Source organism: Rhinolophus sinicus, linkage group LG05 (assembly GCF_036562045.2).
Source record: "Rhinolophus sinicus isolate RSC01 linkage group LG05, ASM3656204v1, whole genome shotgun sequence".
NCBI classification, from domain to species: Eukaryota; Metazoa; Chordata; class Mammalia; order Chiroptera; family Rhinolophidae; genus Rhinolophus; species Rhinolophus sinicus.
Genome location: NC_133755.1, coordinates 173,435,635 through 173,455,344, shown reverse-complemented (window position 1 = coordinate 173,455,344; position 19,710 = coordinate 173,435,635). Strand labels below are relative to the sequence as shown.

Sequence of the window (19,710 nt, the reverse complement as noted above, 5' to 3'; positions counted from 1 at the left end):
ATGTTGACTATTCCACACCATCTTTGTCTGGAATGGCATTTTAAAGAACCTACTTAGGGAATTTGGCACAAAATGCAGCATTAACAGTAACCCTGCCCCGCCTCACCCCACCCCACCCCACCCCACCCCACCCCACCCCACCCCACCCCAACCCCCAAAAAGCAGAATCTGCTTTGGCTACTCTACACACTCACTTCAACTGCCACTCACCTAAGTTCTAAAACAGGACTGAATAACTGTCCTGAACTGACCAAAAAAAAGGACAAATAAGAAACTGCTATAATTAATTCTGTTTAATGATTTTGCAAAGCCACATGGAAGCAAATTCAGGAAACAAGGGCTCTAGAGAAAGCATTGCCAAGGTGTATTACACTTCATCTGAAACACATAATTAAAGGGTTTCTGTAGTAATGTTGGAACAAAAACAAACTGCAAATTGTAACATTCTAGATAGACTGAGCCCAAAGTTCCAAAACTTTTCTCCGTATGACAAATGTAAGAAAGATGAGACATTAGAGTTTTGACTCTCGGAATCCAGCCTATGAAAACATTTTCTAACTACCCACTGACAAACGTTTCCCAACTTTCTCATCCACAACTCAAAGTGGGAACATCAATGTCTCCTGCGTTCCTGCCACAAGCTCTGCCAGCCTGGCTGGTGAAGAATCATGTTTCTAACAAGCTCACCGCTCCTAGTTTGTCTCCACATCCAAAAGCATAAGAAAACCTGCTTCGCAAACATATGCTGATTAAAGTAGAATCACCGCTGCAAAAAGCAGGTTCAACTTTTGGGTCTAATTATAAAGTATTTCACCCAAAGTAATTTCCTGGAAATCACATACAGCACTAAATCAAAACTGTGTTCTTCAAAAACTCTGCTGGAAACCTGAGTACCAGTGAGAAAGGACCTTCAATCCACTTGGAATACACTTACACGTTTCTAATCGGATTTTTAGCTGAGACAATGAGTGATTTCACTGCAAAAAACATGGTATTTCATATGTTACTTCAAGTCCTTTTTAAAATCCTTCTTTACGGTCTTTAAAAGTCAAAAATATGAAGGGACCTTTAGTACCAATTCACAAGTACCTACCGCAAGATTCTGGCTGTTAAGTACTTGGAGTATTACATAAAAGGGCAATAATGTTAGTGTTTGGGTTTTAAAGTTTTAGGTTTAATCTACAAGATTCAGAAATACCTGCTGTTTAAAATTATCATCTTTCAAAGTCTGAAATAGTTAGTTTTCCCTCAAATTGCCCCAAATCTAGCACATGTGTCCTTCAGTTCCCATTGTCTGGCCAACGCGCTTTTCCTTTGACTGCCCTACATTCAGAGAAGTATGTACCTAGCCAGTCAACACTTCCATGCCAGAGAAGAGCAGAAAACTTTTAAAATGTAACGAAAAGCAGGACATCCACTTTGGTAAATATTATCTATTTCCTAATGCCACAAACAGGTGATTAATAATTATCTATTAGCTGACTTACTGGCATTTTTATCTTCCCAATCTGATGTAGAATGTATTATTATCTTGAGAGGAAAGCAGGATGTAATTTATAAGTTGCTGGTAAGAGCTTTAAAAATTAACACTGAATAGAAAATAAATAATGCACTGAGTTTAAAAAAAAACAAATACACCTTTTCTTTGATTTATTTAAAAAGAAACTTGGATTATAAGCTCATGATACAGAAGAATCATGAGTGGACCATACAATAAATGGGCCTTTCTGAAGATTACCAAGCTTCAGAAATACAGGAGCAGTTTTAGCTATAAGGCCTACGAAAAAAACATTTCCACAATATCTTTAGACGTACTACATAATTAGATGTTGTGGGATAGAACTGCCTTCACTGGTAGATTAGGCATTTTGGTCACATAAAATGGCAAAAAAAAAAAAAAAAAAAAAAAAATTGTTAGTATAATTCAATGTTTTTAAATAACTTAATATTTGCTAAAGTTGGATAAGTCACCAACTAGAAACTTGGGAGAATTAAAACCAAAAACCTGAAATGTTCTCTCAATTTCCTCTTCAAGTTCTACCAGCACTGAAAATAAGAATTCTTAAGACTTTCCAATGGCATGAGGTATTTTTTTACTCTTTGAATATTTTTTTAAAAAGCTATTTCATTAAATTTTCAGCTCCTTAATCTTCAAACTATATACTAATAACTTCCAATGTCTTGTGTTACAAAGAAGTAACCCTTTGTGGGGGTGAGGAAGGCAATAACATTAACAGAATGCACCTTGAAACATATTTGCGTGATTTTTATTCTAATGTTACCTGAGTTGTTAATCTAAATACGATGAGTCAGCTTTCTGACAAAAAGATCCTCTAGGTGAACTGGACCACACACTTTGCAATATACGAGCACACTTTATGTAATGATTCTATTACTAGAATTTGTGCTGCCAGTTTCAGCTACTAAAAGCTGATATTAAAGAAAACAAAGTTGCAATGGTAGAAACAGGAACATGTGGCTGTCCCTGCAAAGCACTGAACGATGCCGCCAGAAGCAGGTCAGCAGAGGGCTGTCCCAGGCCAGTTGTACCTGATACGTGCCCCAGGAGTTCTCACGGTGAATACTGTAGAAAAATCCTCTCATGCTTCTGGCACAGCAGGAGAAAAGGAATCATTTTAAGACAGCCAGCAGCAGTGTTCTGTGCTTAACATGGTCTGCTCTCTGCACAAACTACTTAACCTGAGCCTGACCCGCTGGAGTGTAACCAGAGCCTAACCAACATGGGGAAGGTAAATATCCAACTCCAACCCACTCCAGCCATCCTGTTTCACCAAAGAGGGATTTAAAAAAAAAAAAGAAAAGCACATGTGAAGTTCACGGTCCAGAGGTACGGGCTCTATAAAAAAAACTGAAAACTGACATCATTCTTAACAGTGATAAACTAGAAGTTTTCCCACTATATCAGGAAGGCATGACAACAGGTACAGATGCCCCTCTCACTGAGATCAGGTAGGCATGACAACAGCTATGGATGCCCCTCTCACTGAGATCAGGTAGGCATGACAACAGGTATAGATGCCCCTCTCACTGAGATCAGGTAGGCATGACAACAGGTACAGATGCCCCTCTCACTGAGATCAGGTAGGCATGACAACAGCTATGGATGCCCCTCTCACTGAGATCAGGTAGGCATGACAACAGCTATGGATGCCCCTCTCACTGAGATCAGGAAGGCATGACAACAGCTATGGATGCCCCTCTCACTGAGATCAGGAAGGCATGACAACAGCTATGGATGCCCCTCTCACTGAGATCAGGAAGGCATGACAACAGCTATGGACGCCCCTCTCACTGAGATCAGGTAGGCATGACAACAGGTACAGATGCCCCTCTCACTGAGATCAGGAAGGCATGACAACAGCTATGGATGCCCCTCTCACTGAGATCAGGTAGGCATGACAACAGCTATGGACGCCCCTCTCACTGAGATCAGGAAGGCATGACAACAGCTATGGATGCCCCTCTCACCACTGCTCTTCAACATGACACCAGAAGTCCTGGCAATGCAGTAAGACATGAATAAAAGGCATACAGATTGGGAAGGAAGGTTTAACAGAAACTAAAAATATATAACATTCCTAATTGAGCCTACATGATCTTCACTGCTAACTTTGAACCAATCTACACAGTATTTCTTAAGGAAATAGCATTAAACTACATAACTTAAAACGACAAAATAAATGGACAGATGAAGTAGTATTTTCTTTTAAATGGCACACATACTACTTCTATGTCATTTTCAAGACTTATGATTCAAATTTTCCCGAAAAGTGTGGGACCGCAAAAATGTCCACAACAGCAACTCTATTTCCACACAACTAAGTCAGAAGAGGGTAATGGGGAATCACTAACTGCTCTCTTCACACTCACAGAACCTGGCCACAACAGTGCGGAAGCAAGAGAAGGAGGGTGACTACGTTCCCCAAGACAGAATGTCATTACACAACCATGGAGGAAGGGACACGACAAGCAAGAAAAATTATCCCAGTCCCTGATGAAACGAAGCTAAACAACTGCAACTTTAATACACAGCTTAGTAAAATATCTGATGTTGAGCTAGACGTGATACACCGAATCTGAAGAAAAGTAATGGGAATTACAAAGCAACCTACTGTTTTTCAGTTTTGGTACTAGAGTACAATTTGCTCCATGACTATAGAAATTTATTCTATTTGATGCATCATTAAAAGTCTAAAAAACATCTTGGTAAACAAGTTTCAATGCTGGCTGGAATTTAACTACTTGAGTAAAGCTGATATTAGGATAAAATCTTTTTTTAAAAATTTAAGTCTAAAAATATCAAGTGTTGGTAAAGATGGGAGCAACATAAACACACACATCAGTGAGAGTGTGAATTAGAACAACCATTTTGAAATTAATTTGGTATCATTTAGCCAAGTTGAAGAAATGCATATCCTACAACCCAGCAATTCCACCAACACAGAAATGCAAGCTGTACAGGACACATATGTAAGAATGGGCCAGCAGCATTGGTCAGAACTCCAAAAACTCGAAAACATATACACCGTCTACCAACAGAATGGATAAGCTGTTTATTCACATAACGGAATATATACATATTTGTGAGTGTGTGTGTGTGTGTAAAATGAAAAGAAACGAATACTGCTACACACAATAGGAATGACTCCTAAACACGATATTGAGTAAAAGAACTGTGTACAAAAGAATACGCAGTACAGGATTCCATTTACATACGATTGAAAGGCAGGTCACACTGCTCTGTTTAAGAACTCAGGGCTGTAGAGCACCACTGTACCAGCAGGACAGGGTTACACAGAAGTCAGACTGACCTCCCTGAGAGGGTGAGCGATAAGATCAGAAGAGTTGCTGCGGATCTGGGGGGCTTTCGCCAAAGCTCTGTTCCTTCAAGTGAGTGGTAGTTACACAGATCTTCCCTTTTGAAAAATTTTGCTACACATGTTTTCTGCACTTTTCTGTATACGTGTCCATATATTTCACAATAAAAAAAAACATTTATATAAACATCCTTGACTACTTAAATAAAACACAACAGGCAAAAATGTCTCTCATCTTAAGGATTAACGACAACTGATAAACTCAAGATATATTTGAAATGCAAATTTAAGGGATGTGGATGACAAAGAATTGAACTAAAATATCCCAGGGCAAAGGAATCTTGGTAGAAAGCACACAAGGAAAGTGAGACTCTGGATATTTACTCCTTTCAAACTGTCTGTGCCCAAGCACTCAAATGTGAGTGTACCCCCCACGAGAGGCCCAGTAGTGTTCCTGGCCCACAGGAAATCATCTTATGTTGTTAGTTTATCATCATCCATCTGTTAATCTTTCATAGCTAAGACACGCAACTCCAGATAATACATTACCAACTGCAGCCACACTCCTCCCTTCCTTGCACTATTTGTTCATGGTGGTGAAGGAAAGTAGAGAGAAACTGAATAATCTGTAGTGTTCGGAGGTGGATGATTCCCCAAATTACAAGTTTACTCTCATTAAATAACACTTCAAATCTTCTTCGATTTCTTATTTGACTATATATAATGTGCATAACAAACTTTCTTCTAAATTTGCTAAAACAGTATTTCCCGCTATTAACAATATCCTAATCCAGTGGTTTTACAAAGTGGGTTTCACAATGTTCAAGTGCCTCGGGGTGATGGAGCAGAAAACAAAGCAGGTGGTGTGGGCGTCAGTTTCCCTACAACCCTGCACTCCACATTTACTTGTGTTTTATCTGTGCTCCTCCCCCATATTAAACTTCCAGTAAGAATAGGAAGGAGGAAAAAAAGTTTCCTCTGGTATTAAATATATATATATATACAATCTGGAACCTCACCGAACTAAAAATCTTTGTTCTGCAAAAGACCTTGCATTAAGAGAATGAAAAGACAGCTCAAATAAACTCACCTAAGTCCTCTAAAAAACGAGAGAATGAAAAGACAAGCTACAACTGAGAAAACATATTTGCAGACCATATGTATTTGACACAAGACTTGCACCTAGAATATATGAAGAACTCTCAAAACTCAACAGTAAAAAATCAAACTATCCAATTAGAAAATGGGAAAAAACATGGAAAAAAACTCACTGAAAATGGCAAATTAAGTGAAAACATGTTCAACATCACCAGCCATTAGGGAAATGCAAATTAAAACCACAATGAGATAATCACTACCCATTTTATTTTAGAATAGCTAAAATAAAAACCACCAAATGATGGCACGAATGTGGAAAAATTGCTGGTGGGAATGTAAAATGGTACAGCCAATCTGGAAAAGAATCTGGCGATTCCTTGTAAAATGAAACGTGCACTTCCTATCCCAGAGAAATGAAAACTTCCTTTCATGTAAAAATCTGAACTTGAATGTTCCCAGCAACTTTATTCATAAGAGCCTCCGAAAGGGAAACAACTCGGATGAATGGGTGAATGGTTAGGCCAACTGTGGTACGTGCAGACCATGGACTACTGCTCAGCAACATAAAGGAACTATTGATACACATGCACAATTTAGATGGATACCAAGGAAATTACTGAGAAAAGCAAGCCCATTTCAAAAGACTACACTTATATAACATTCTTGAAATGGCAATATTATGGAGCTAGAGAACACAGCTTAGTCACTGCCAGGTGTTGGGGACAGCGGGGAGGAGAGCTCAGTGTGGCAATACAAACAAGGAAACGTGATGGACCCTGAATGATGTTCTGCATCACGACTATGGTGCCATTATATGAATCAACACATGTGATTAAATTGCACAGAACTAAGTACAGATAGTGCATGTAAAAGTGGTGAAAACCTGAATAAGGTGAGTGGATTGTGTCAATGTCCTAGTTGATACTATACTGCAGTTATAAAAGATGTGACCATTGCGGGGAATTGGGTGAAGAGTATGAGATTTCATTGTACTACGATAATCTATTTTTATTTGTGTGTGTGTGTGTGTGTGTGTGTGTATTTTTTTTAAGGAGGGCGCAACTCACAGTGGCCCATGTGGGGATTGAACCAGCAATCGTGGTGTTACCGTGTTTCCCCGAAAATAAGACCTAGCTGGACCATCAGCTCTAATGCGTCTTTTGGAGCAAAAATTAATATAAGACCCGGTCTTATGTTGCATAAGACCCGGTCTTATATTAAAATAAGACTGAGTATTATATTATATTATATAAGACGATATTATATATTACATTCCATTAGACCAGATCTTGTATTATATTAAAATAAGATTGGGTATCATATCATATCATATATTATATTATACCGAGTCTTATATTAAAATAAGATCTGGTCATATATTAATTTTTGCTCCAAAAAACACATTAGACCTGATGGTCTGGCTAGATCTTATTTTCGGGGAAACACAGTATTAGCACCACGCTCTAACCAACTGAGCTAACCGGCCACCCCTACCATAATCTACTATTGATTAAACGCAAACCTAAAATTACCTCAAAATAGACAGTTTAATTAAAAATATACAACTTAATTTACCATTACATTAACCCACTGCTGAATCGCTGATTCATACAGGGGCAGGGGGCAAAACCATTTAAATTTTCCCCTAGACATTAACTAGGAAATGTCATGCCTCTTTGGTGTTCTAAGGTGAAACTTTAAGACACAAAAGGAAGGGGTGGTAGGCTGTGACCCAACCACACAAGTGGCGGAACAGTTGGAACAGACGGTACACCTCATGCGCTGTGGCCTAACAACTGTTGATGAATCCCTTAACTGCAAAAGATACCAAAATCATTCTGGATGTCACATTTCAAATGTCTTTCAGGCTGCTGGCAAACTAGGTAAAGCTGAGAAATTTAGCATAATGACTAAACAATGTGGAAGTCTGGACAAAACTGAAGCTCTACAAAAGCATGAAAAGGAGTCTGTATACAAAGCTTCATTAAGATCGACTGAGAAGTATTTCTCTGCAGAGGCAGAGGAAGATCAAAATGTTGGGCCAGAAACTACCTCTGAAGACTGTACTTGTAAGTTCTGGATGGCTCTCCTGGGACCTTTGACTTTTAGATTGTACAGCTGAGGCACAAATTTGTGTGTTGTGTACTATACTGGGTATAAGTTTGTCTTATTGTTTCTCTACTAAGAACTTTTTAAATGTGGTTTGTAATTGTAGCACTTTTTACAAAACTATACTTGAACAATTCTAAATTGTACATACTGTACAAAGTTTCTCAATAGGTTTCTTATTTCTATGTGGAATTTCGTATCTTGCAGTGTCCTATAAAGATTAAATTCCACCCCTTTCCTTCATGTCAGGAAAAAAACATTTTCCCCCAGATACTGACTTGCTTCTTCAGACTGACTCTACAATTATCTCACAATAAAGATAACTGTACTCACCCAGGGTCTTCCTAAGATTCTGAAATACTTTATTAAAAGAGCCCTTTTCCAAATCAAATCATCAAAAAACATTTATCCATAAATTCATATTTATCCTTTAAATCACGACTACTCAAATTGTGGCTTCTGAACTAAAAGCAAAGGCATCATCTAGGAACAGTTAGAAATTCAAACTCTCAGTCCCACCCTACATTAGTGAATCAGAATCTGCATTTTAATAAGATCCCTAGGTAATTCCTCCATACAAAAAAGTTTAAGCACTTCTCCAGACATTCGAACCTTTAAAAAAGACTTTTAAAAGCCTTAGAACAATGAAATTTTCCAACCACCAACATTTTTATTTTATACTTTGGTTTACCTAAAACACTACCCTGTGTCTTAGCCTTAATTCACTAGTGGTTCATCTCAAAGTATCTTTCACTAATACTTTAAGTATTGAGAAAACAAAACTTTAAAGGGAAAAACAGAATCACATAAAGGTTAACTGACTGACTCTAAGTTCCCTAGCTAGTTAGTGACAGGAATCTCACTTTGATCCATTCACCCTTCTCCCAATCAACTATTTTTGTTCAAGAAACATCGCAACCTCGCTGAATCCTTAATGCCATTTACCTGATTCTCAAAACTGGTTCTGCTTCCACTTAGCCACATGAACATGGGCAGAGTAGAAAAACTAAATTCAATTACAACACAGATTTTCTCTAGTATCACTTTGTTAAGTTTTAGGTCTATGTACTCTTGCCCTAAACTGTGGCACCAATAGGGCATGGATCACAAAGAAGAGAGCAAAGAACTATAAAATCTAGTCACCAGACCCAGGTGACAAAAAGCATTACTAACTGTGCACAAGACAGCGGCTTTCAACCTCATCTCCCTCTGCTTACCCTGGAAAATGAAACTTCAGGTCTATATAATGTGTCGAGATGTATAATACCCTAATGGATGAGAAAAAAATCGACAGAAGAGGAGTAGCTGGTAGCAATATTTCCCCCACACCTTATCTACACGGAGAGCTGCTCTCTTAGCATTCAGCTCGATGTGACAAAAGAGAATTTCTTTAAAAGCTATAAAAGGCAACAAATTTGTAATTTCATTTAAAAAGTCATATTGACACCATTTTTTCCAAGGGACAGATGTTCATTGTGACAATGCAAATTAACAAAAACATCTACGTGACCACTATTATTTTTAACATTAACCAAAGGGCACTTTCATTTTACTTAATTAGAAAATAAAATATTAGGTTGGTACAAAAGTAATTGCAGATTTTGCAATTATTTTTAAACTTTTAAACCGTAATTACTTTTGGCACCAACCTAATAAATGGAATCACTGTGAACAGTCCATCCAAACAGTGATTTAAAAAGAAGAGCACAGGGCATTAATTTATCATTATAGTACATTTAGTGTATATATGGAAAATTATATACTTACTTTCTGAATGAATTTCTCAACACTCTGTACCACATGTTTATAGAACTAAAAGAAAAAAAAGTGAAGCATGGTTTTAAAATCTATTTGATTAGATTAGGATTTTCTTCTAAACACAGGGTTTGATTTAATATAGTTTCACAGGTCTATCAAAACAATGAATTTTAACTATGAATTCTGAGACAACCATTCATGTCACTCACCTCCATAAGCAACTAGCTCTATGATATCTAATTAGCAAAGGGAACCTGGAAGGAGGTCTATGGTCTGTGTATCTAAAGTGTGTTACGTCAACAGATACAGAATTCTAGCTCAGTCGTTATGAAAGCTTATTTTCACAAATAGGCTGACAGCAAAATACTTGTGGTAAGCACACTGGCAGATGTATATTCTTACTTTCATGGAAGGAAAAGATTTCCTATAGTATCATTTTTTCACTAAATTAGGGTAGTAGAAAAATCAAATAACTGTCAACAAACAGCATTAGTGAATGTACGCCAGGGAGTTGTTTTCAACTTCATTATCTCCTGCTTCTCCCAGAAAATAAAACTCCAAGTACATACAATTAAATATAGGATGTATAAGGTTCTAAAGGATCCGCCAAAATGAATCAGCAGACATGAAGTGAGCACACAGATTAAAAATTAGTTAATAAGATACTATCAATTATGAAAAACTTTCAAGTTTTACAACCAACACTATGAATAAACCTGAAAATGAAAGAAAATGGAAATTAGAGATTAAACAAAAAGTTTCTAGAAGTTGTGCTTAATAAATTATAAAATCTCCATGGCAATTATATAATTAGCATATTTCTGTTTAAAGAACTAACTTGAATTGTGCTTCTATTTATACTTATGATCTCACAAATTATACTTTTATGAGATATCGCTAGGCTAAAGAGACAAGAACATTGAGGTGAACTGCATCATAAAATTCAATATTTATAAAATCAAAAATAAAGGAAAACCACATTACTCATCATTAACAAATGAAAATCTATAATAGGTTTAAGCTTCACTAAAATTGCCTTCCTAGAAACTAAGTTTACTCAACGGTTTAAGTTACTAAAGTAAAAAAGCTAAAACAACTACTTAAAAGTTATTAGGCACTTTATATGTAGGTGCCTATAGACATTTAGAATCAATATACAAAATACTAAATAATTACTCAGTAAGTGGTATTTATTAAGTAATAATTTTCTGAAAACATCTTGACAGTGCTTCTTGCTCCTATCATGTTTCCCCGAAAATAAGACCTAGCCGGACAATCAGCTCTAATATGTCTTTTGGAGCAAAAATTAATATAAGACTGGGTCTTATTTTATTATTAGACCAGGTATAATATAATATAATATAGTATAATATAATATAATATAATAATATAATATAATACTGGGTCTTGTATTAATTTTTGCTCCAAAAGATGCATTAGAGCTAATTGTCCAGCTAGGTCTTATTTTTGGGGAAACAGAGTAGTTATTTTATGTGTTAACATGTAACAGTAAAAATGCTTACTAAACTTTAACTCAAAGTTTATTAATTAACATAGTTCTTCTTCCACAAGTTCTCTGTGAGGTTTTGTTGACAGTGTTCAATGTTAACAAGCACTCATGAAAATAATCATTCTCTAAATGCTGATAAAAAAAAACACCCAACAACTTACCACAACGTGAAACACAGTATTATACTTAAATCTGATTTAAAAGGCAGTTCAAACTTCAATTTATATATATACTAAATGCAGTTTTAAAATAATATAATATTGCAAAACAATTGGTCTACACACTTCAAAAACATCAATGACAACAACAAAAAACCACAAAAAGGCTGGGTGACAAGACAAATGAATGTAATGTGTGACTTTGGCGGCATCCTGAAAGAGCAGGGGTGCATGAGACAGCTACTAAAGGCAATATTGAGACAACTGGTAAATATAATGGGGACTGTGTATTAGATAAAAGTATTGGATCAAAGTGAAATTTCTTTTTTCCTTTATTTTTTTTATTAGTTTCTGGTGTACAAAACACTGTAATAATTAGACATTTATCATTTACACCCCTCACATAGCGATAACCCCACTTACTCATCTCCTACCCCTTTGACATCACATACAGACATTACATTTCCACTGTCTCTATTCCTAGTGCTGTACTCCCAAAGTGAAATTTCTTGCATGGGATCAGTGTATCGTGATTACTTAGGAAATGTCTTTGTTCTTAGGAGATTCAAATTCAAATATTTAAAGATTAAGTGCTATTATGAATGACTATGGAACTCTCAAATGATTCAGCCAGAAAAAGTGCGCACCCACGTGTGTAGAAATAAACCTAAAGTAGCAAAATGTTCACCATTGGAAAATCTAAGGAAAGACTGTGTTAGTATTTTACATCTGTTTGAATATTTTTCGAAATAAAAATAAAGATAGCAATAATAAGATAAAATATTAAAGTATATCATAGAACGTTTAGACTCTTGATTGAGATGAACCTGGATGCAAATCCAGCTTTACTTATTCTCAGTACTGCAAATTCCTTAATTTCTCTTCCAACATCTAAAAAATGGAAATAATGTTAACACCTATGCCTTAAGGAGTCTTCTAATTAAAAAGTATTTTTGCTCAACAAAAAAGTTAGTAAAAATGCATCAATTACTAATTTTTACAGAATAAAAATGATACCAATATACATGTTTGCACCTTCTCAGGATAATAAAAATCAGATCACAATGTAGAATAACACAGACAAAGAAAACAAGAGACAACATTCTACACTAAACCTACCAGATACTCTGACAAATCACTTCTTTTAAGAATTCTCTGGCTTAAATGTGTTTACTCATGACGGTCTTAGCCCCACTTTTATTATTCTGCATATAAATACAGGGGTTTTAAGTGTAATGCTGTAAGATATTAACAAGTCTGAAAACTAAGACTTGGCCATTAAAACACTGCAAAATCATCCAAGTATATGAATTTTCTGCTAGAAGTAATTCTCTGTACAGAGGAATTTGTTAACTCCAATAGATAATGCTGCTGTTCAAAGACAATTTAAGATAATTGGTGCAGTGGTTATGGCTGATGTTCTTATTCAGAGCAGGGAAACATAACACCAAACACTCATGGATTAATACCTAAATAATTAAAATTAAGCACTCATTCATTACCAATTTTAACACCCTACTAAAAGCAGGGTGTCTTAGCTTTGGGGACAGGAACCTCTTGGAGAAATGTTTGTGGCTGAGTTTCAAAAGGTCCCTAAAGCCAAGAAATTTTGTGCATATGTGTACTTCTCTAGAGAGGGTTCAAACTTTTCCTGAGATTTTCAGAAGTATCTATGAGTCAATAAAGGAGCAATGGCTAAGTGCCTGTGGCCTCTTTCCACAATGTCAAAAAACAATGAGGCTCAATTATTTTCCATTAATGGCCCATTTCCAAATCTATAATAGAATCAATGAGAAAAAAATCAATACGTCATTTTTTATTTAGAAAACTTTTATGAAATCATTTCAAGATTCTGTAAAGTCACTGTGCCAAGAACAGTGCTGAACACATTCTCCACAATGTGGCTGTATCTCAAATTTGACCGGCCTAAAAAAAGTAAGGAAAAATGGCTGCTTCAAACTTTATGGAAGAATATTTATCAAAATGTTATGTGCTTATCTCTAGGTGGGAGAGTTTGCAGGTGACAGATTTTCATTTTTGTGTTTTTCCCCATGAACATGTATTAACTCTGTAAAGAGGAAGAAAATATATAATCTGTAAAAATTATGCCACCTCCAAAATATTAGTGTAGTATTTTCTTTTGAAAACACAAGAGTAAAATATTACTCACCTTAATAGCTTTGATGGCTGCCTTAGTAATTTGGGTCATTTTCGCTTTAGAAATTGGTGGTTTGTAGTCATTCAGGGAATACAACTGATGAAAATAAAAAAGAACAAATTTAAATTCAGCAAAACTAATTGTCTCTAAGCAATTACATGAAATTACCACACATTTCCAATTTCATATTCTCAATGAAATCAAAGTGCTTCCTTTGTTTTAAAAATCAAGTTGAACATTATTAGTCATCAGGGAAATGCAATTCCAAACAATAATGAGGTATCACTTCACTTTGCTTACACTCACAAACAATAAAAAGTGTTAGAAGGATGTGGAGATACTGGAACCCTTATACATTGCTAGTGGGAATGTACAATGATGCAGCGGCTTTAGAAAAGATTGGCAGTTCCTCAGAAAATGAAACATAGTAATACATACTAATGACCCTGCAATTCCACTCCCAGGTATAAATACCCAAGAGAGCTGAAAGTATATGTTCACATAAAAAATCCATTTAAAAAGTAGAAACCACCCAAACGTCCATCAACCGGTAAACATTAAAAAAGCAAAATGCATTATAACCATTCAGTGAAATACAACCATGAAAAAGAAGTACTGATACATGCTACAGAACAGATGAACCTTAACTATACTATGCTCAGTTTAAAAAGTCGTATTAAAAAAAAAACCACACAGGTATCATAGGATTACATTTATATGAAATGTCCAGAAGAGAGCAATCTATTGGTGACTGTACAACTGGGGGAGTTGGGGAGAAATGAGAAGTGACTACTAAAGAGCACTGTATTTCTTTCCGGGGTAATGAAATTATTCTAAAATTGAATGTTGTGATGGTTGGACAACGATTCTAAAAACCACTGAATTACGTATACACTTTAAATTGGTTAACTATATATAATATATATATACATATACACATATATATACACGCACACATACACACACAGTTATATATGTATTTATATAGTTATATATACATACATATATATATGTATGTATATATATATGGTGTGTGAATTATACCTCAATGAAATGTTTTAGAAATCAAGGAACAGCAATAATCCCCTGCCAAAAAAATTTTTGTTTTGACATTTCTCATATAAGCAAAGGATAATAATACTGCCCAGGAGAAAACAAAGACAAGGAGGTGGGGAATTAGGAAGCAAACGACTAAGTTTAAATGAATTCTGATTAAAACTTGCACAGTACTCAGTGATGCTAAGACTTTAACAATAGTGCTATAAGGTATTAAATACAAGTCTGGAAACTAAGCTTTGGCCATTACAACACTGCAAAAACAACTTACACAGACTTTAAAAGCAAATTAAAGTGAATTTGTTGGTTAATCAAGTAGGAATTTAGGGAGTCCTCTAGCTTTTGCTCCAGCATCCCTTATAACCATCACTGAATTCTACTGATTTTTACCCAGTTTTCCCCAGATTGGTCTCCTCTTCCTCCTCCAACCATAACTGCAGTCCCAATTACCTTCACGCTCATATAGAGAACACCTAAATAGGTGTGGCATGTTCAAAAACTAATCTGAGCACGTGATTAATACTTACCCCTTAAAAAAAAGTCAACGATTTCCCACTCTTTAGATAAACACAAAAATCTATATATACAAGGCCTGTCTGCTCTAACTCCTGTCTACTTTCCAGTTTCATCTCACTCCATATTCCCTCCCCAGCTCTGCTCCAGGAACAATGATCTTTTTCGGTTCCCTAACACACAGCCGTTAGAATGCGCTTGTTCTCTCTATTTGCCAATACTCTCCACCAGGGCTTCCCTACTAGTTAATTGAACTCACCCTTCTTAGTTAAAAGAATCACCTCAGGAGAAGCCTTTCCCACCTCCCCTACCAGATCAAAACCTTCTTTTATGCGCTCATTGTACTGTCATTCACCTTTGAAGCATTTGTAGTAATGATAACTATTTGTATGATTATTAAATACTTGAGTATTAATCAAAGACAAAGGATGTAAGTTCCTTAATGCAGTTTACCAGAGGTTAACTGGACACCAAGAGCTGTCCAAGCTGAAATCAATCCCGGGGGCTGTCCAAACATCCTCCCCTTTAAGTTGCCAGAGGTGTCTACCTGTTGATGATACTGCTCAACCAGGGTCGGGATCTCATCAGGTTGTTTAGGAAGCCACCTCTGACAAAACTCAGAGAATTTTAATGTATCTGTAGCCTGCCAGTCTACTTACCAGATGCAAATTAACGTCAACACATTCTATAGTGTTCAGAGCAAGCCGTGTGAAGGAAAGAATTTCTCAGCAGGCCCAGGCTGCTTCCCATCTGAGAGCCACGCCTGCCCTCTTCTACTAGAGAGTACTAAGCTGTAAGGACAAAACCCTAACTCTGTTTAGATTTTTTCCTTTGCTCCAAACTGTATCCTGTGTCCACTAGGGAACAGATGTTAAGAATAAACTGAAAAAATACATACAAGACACAGCAGTGCACAAGCTTTACACAGAAAACCTGAATTTGAATTCCAACTATGTCATCTTACTACAAATTGCTAAACCTGTGAAGCTTAGTTTTCTCATTTACAAAATAGAAACAATACTCATTTAACAGAAACATCGCATATAAAGCTTTTAGAACACACTAACGTAGCTCAGTAGGGTTAGCCATTATTAAAATTAAAATCCTTCTCTTTGTTAGTTATTCTCCATTAAAGGATCCCTCAAACATTTATTCGCTTAGTTACATGAAGGTCCTTTGCATAGTAATTTATATTACTAGGGCAATGACGACATGTTAGGTCCTTCCTATGGTTGACAATACATTGCTTCTTTCATTCTGTGTGGTAAAGCCCTGTCATTTCAATCAAGTATTAGTCCATATTCTAACACACGAAAGCTTTACTTTCTTGTTCTTCGGGAGGGCGGGGGACAAGGTAGTAGAAATATTATTTAGACTTGTAAACTTGTAAAATACTTTCAACAGTCTGAAGTCAGCTCTCATCTGAGAACCCCTTTCAAAAATGCATCTACTGCATAAAGTTAAGGTACTACTCAAAGAAATACTGAGGTACGTTGCTGTTATAATTTTCACAAGATCACTTAATACATATAGTTTCAACTATTTCTCTAGGTTCTCTAAAATTTCATTTCTTTCTTAAATCTGATCATCAGAAACCAGGCACAGATGGTTTCATCTAATTCCTCACTGAATGCCTGTATTAGAATTTAATATTAAGTCCTTAACTTATAAAGATTGGTTAAAAAAATTTCTCCTAGAGATGTTGCTTCTGAACGTCCTGTGCACCAGGGGTTGGAAAAACCACACTAGGCAAAGAACTTGCACCAAGGTCAGGACTGAAGCACATTAATGTGGGTGATTTAGCTCGAGAAGTCTGATCACCAGATATCATGGAATCTGGCAAGATGGCTTCTCCCAAGAGCATGCCAAAGATGCACAGAAAATGTACAAATCCTGAAAGATACGGGGATTACGGAACATGGGCCAAGACTTACAAATCAGATGTTGGAGTTTGCCTTCTGATATGTGACCACAATTCTAGATGATGCAAAAATTTACTCAGGTCACGCTAAAAAAGCCACCATTGATACAGATGGTGTGCAATTGGCAATCCAGTGTTGTGCTGACCAATCTTTTACCTCTCCTCTGCCAAGAGATTTTTTCCTTTTTAACTTATTTTTTAAGGAAGGTGCAGCTCACAGAGGCCCATGCAGGGATCGAACTGGCAACCTTGGTGTCATCAGCACCACGTTCTAGCCAACTGAGCTAAGCAACCACCCAAGAGATTTTTTATTAGATATTGCAAGGCAAAGAACTCAAACTCCTTTCTACTGATCAAACCATATTCTAGCCTAGATTGCCACCTGGTAGATACCACTTGACTGCTCCAAATTACAGACTTAAGTCTCTACCCTGTTTCCCCAAAAATAAGACCTAGCCGGACAACCAGCTTTAATGCATCTTTTGGAGCAAAAATTAATATAAGACCCGGTCTTACAGTCTTATATTATATAAGACCTAGTATTATATTATATATTATATTATACCTGGTATTATAGTAAAATAAGATCAGGTCTTATATTAATTTTTGCTCCAAAAGACACATTAGAGCTGACTGTCCGGCTAAGTCTTATTTTCAGGGAAACAAGGTACAAAAAGGGGGATCTATTTCTGTGGAGGAATAACAGATCCGTGACTAAGTGTTGGTTCAGTTACCAGCAGACCAAGTACTCCCACACTTGGCACACCAACCCCACAAACCACGTGTGTTTCAACTAAAGTAGTGGTTCCGATGCCCCTCACAGTCCAGATGCCCACTTTCAGTCCCCACGGGTAAAAGCATCAATTCCTGCAACATCAGTTCAGAATGTTCTGATTAATCCATTGCTAATTGGGCCCCAAAACAGTCTTATAACCACTAACAAGGTGTCATCACAAAATACTGCCAATGAATCATCAAATGCATTGAAAAGAAAACGTGAAGACGATGATGACGACGACTAGGGTAATTTGTCATCTGGCCTTGATGCGTGTAACAGGTATACTTGGTCTTGAATTCACCCTACTGAGATTAAACATGCATGCTGGATATTTCCAAGTTGTATTTTAGAAAACTTAAATAGTATTTAATAAGTAAATATAGTTACCATACAAAAAAATAAAATTTCCCCTAGGACACTGTCTTTTAACAATCCATTAAAGAAATAATTATCTCTACCCTATACAAGAATTCACAAAATATACTTTCCTTGAATTCAGAAACGGAGAATGACTCAGCTAGTTCCCAGGTGCTTACTTTGTATCAAAAAGGGTGATTTAACAGGTCTCCCCCTTCTTGTTCCTTGGCTTCTAAGGATCTTGCTGATGATGTTCACTAGTCTGAACATACATGTCTATTAACATCTGCTTCTCTGCTGTATTTAACTCGTTTTGTACACAAAAATAAGATCTATTTTCAGCTGTGATTAACTTTGCTAAGTAAGATGCTTCAAAGTTCTTTTTGAAGTCGGTGGAGTATAAATTTATACACTTCATGACCTAGTGTGAACCCTGCACATTACTTCAAAGGCAGCTTGTCATCATCCAGTTTTCCTTCTATTCCATTCCATTTCCTTCTATTTTATTTCTATCTCCAAATATAAGTATATATTCCACCCTTGCTCAATCCTCAGCATCAAACTCCATTATCTAGGACCTCCACCAAAGACTACTTGTTGATAATTTTATTGTCACATTCAGTATTTTAGAAAAATAGTGACAAAATATGCTGCTAGCCCATTCAAAGCTTTTTTTAAACTTCTATAAATAATTCAATGTATATGAAGACACTATATTTAATCTTTAGACCTATAGGAATTGACAATGCCTGATACACAGCCAGCGTTCAATAATAAACCTTTATTTCCAACTAACTTATTAATACCGCAGTAAGACCGCCAGGAGGGAGTACCAAGCTTTATTCCAACCCTCACTCTAATCAGATATATCAACTTACCACCAAGAATTGGGAATGTAATTCTCTCTGTATTCTCAAAAGTTGATCGAGGACAGAAAACACATCATGGTTTTACACGGGAAAGTGCTGGAGAAGAACGCAAGTTGATTCTGGGACCTTTCTTTTCCGTTGCCTGAAGATTCCCATCTGCGCCTGAGTCAGAAGACCAGCTGCGGGATGCCCAGCACTGGGCTCTCCAGACACCCAGTTTTCTCACATGTAGGTTTTAAACTCACCATCTGTTTCTCGGGATCCAGCTCCCTGCTACCATGTTTTCCACAGTCTAACGTGGCTGCTGATCCTGTTAAGTTTGTTCCAGCAAATTATTCCTTCAGGTAAGACTATTGTACTTTTCTCGGGCTACCGATGCCTGCTAACCTCCGCGTCCCAAATCCAAGCTTTTTTCCCTCAGATGCTATGTACTAACGTTGTCTAACACTGTGAACTCTTCACTTAGACGAACTCGATCCATCTGACCCCAGTGACTGAGACGAAGCTCCTGCCCTCACCTACCCCTGCCTCTGGTTACACAAACGGATCCAAAGGAGGACACCAGCCTGCGCCCTCAGTCTCATGCA

The 19,710-nt window shown here is 36.7% G+C and overlaps 1 protein-coding gene and 1 pseudogene across 4 annotated transcripts in view; one reads left to right on the top strand and one right to left on the bottom strand.

The window, feature by feature from the left end:
* The window catches only part of SCAF8 (SR-related CTD associated factor 8), a 141,036-nt gene that overhangs the window by 94,641 nt on the left and 26,685 nt on the right, over positions 1-19,710 (bottom strand). For all 4 annotated transcript variants that reach the window (XM_074333733.1, XM_019749249.2, XM_019749246.2 and 1 more), the window contains 2 exons: positions 13,642-13,725; positions 9,813-9,857 (listed from right to left, as the gene is read on the bottom strand). In XM_074333733.1, coding sequence (XP_074189834.1) covers positions 9,813-9,857; positions 13,642-13,725 — 129 coding nt within the window. The remainder of the gene's footprint in view (positions 1-9,812; positions 9,858-13,641; positions 13,726-19,710) is intronic.
* LOC109456796 (transcription initiation factor TFIID subunit 9) lies at positions 17,028-18,141 on the top strand (annotated as a pseudogene).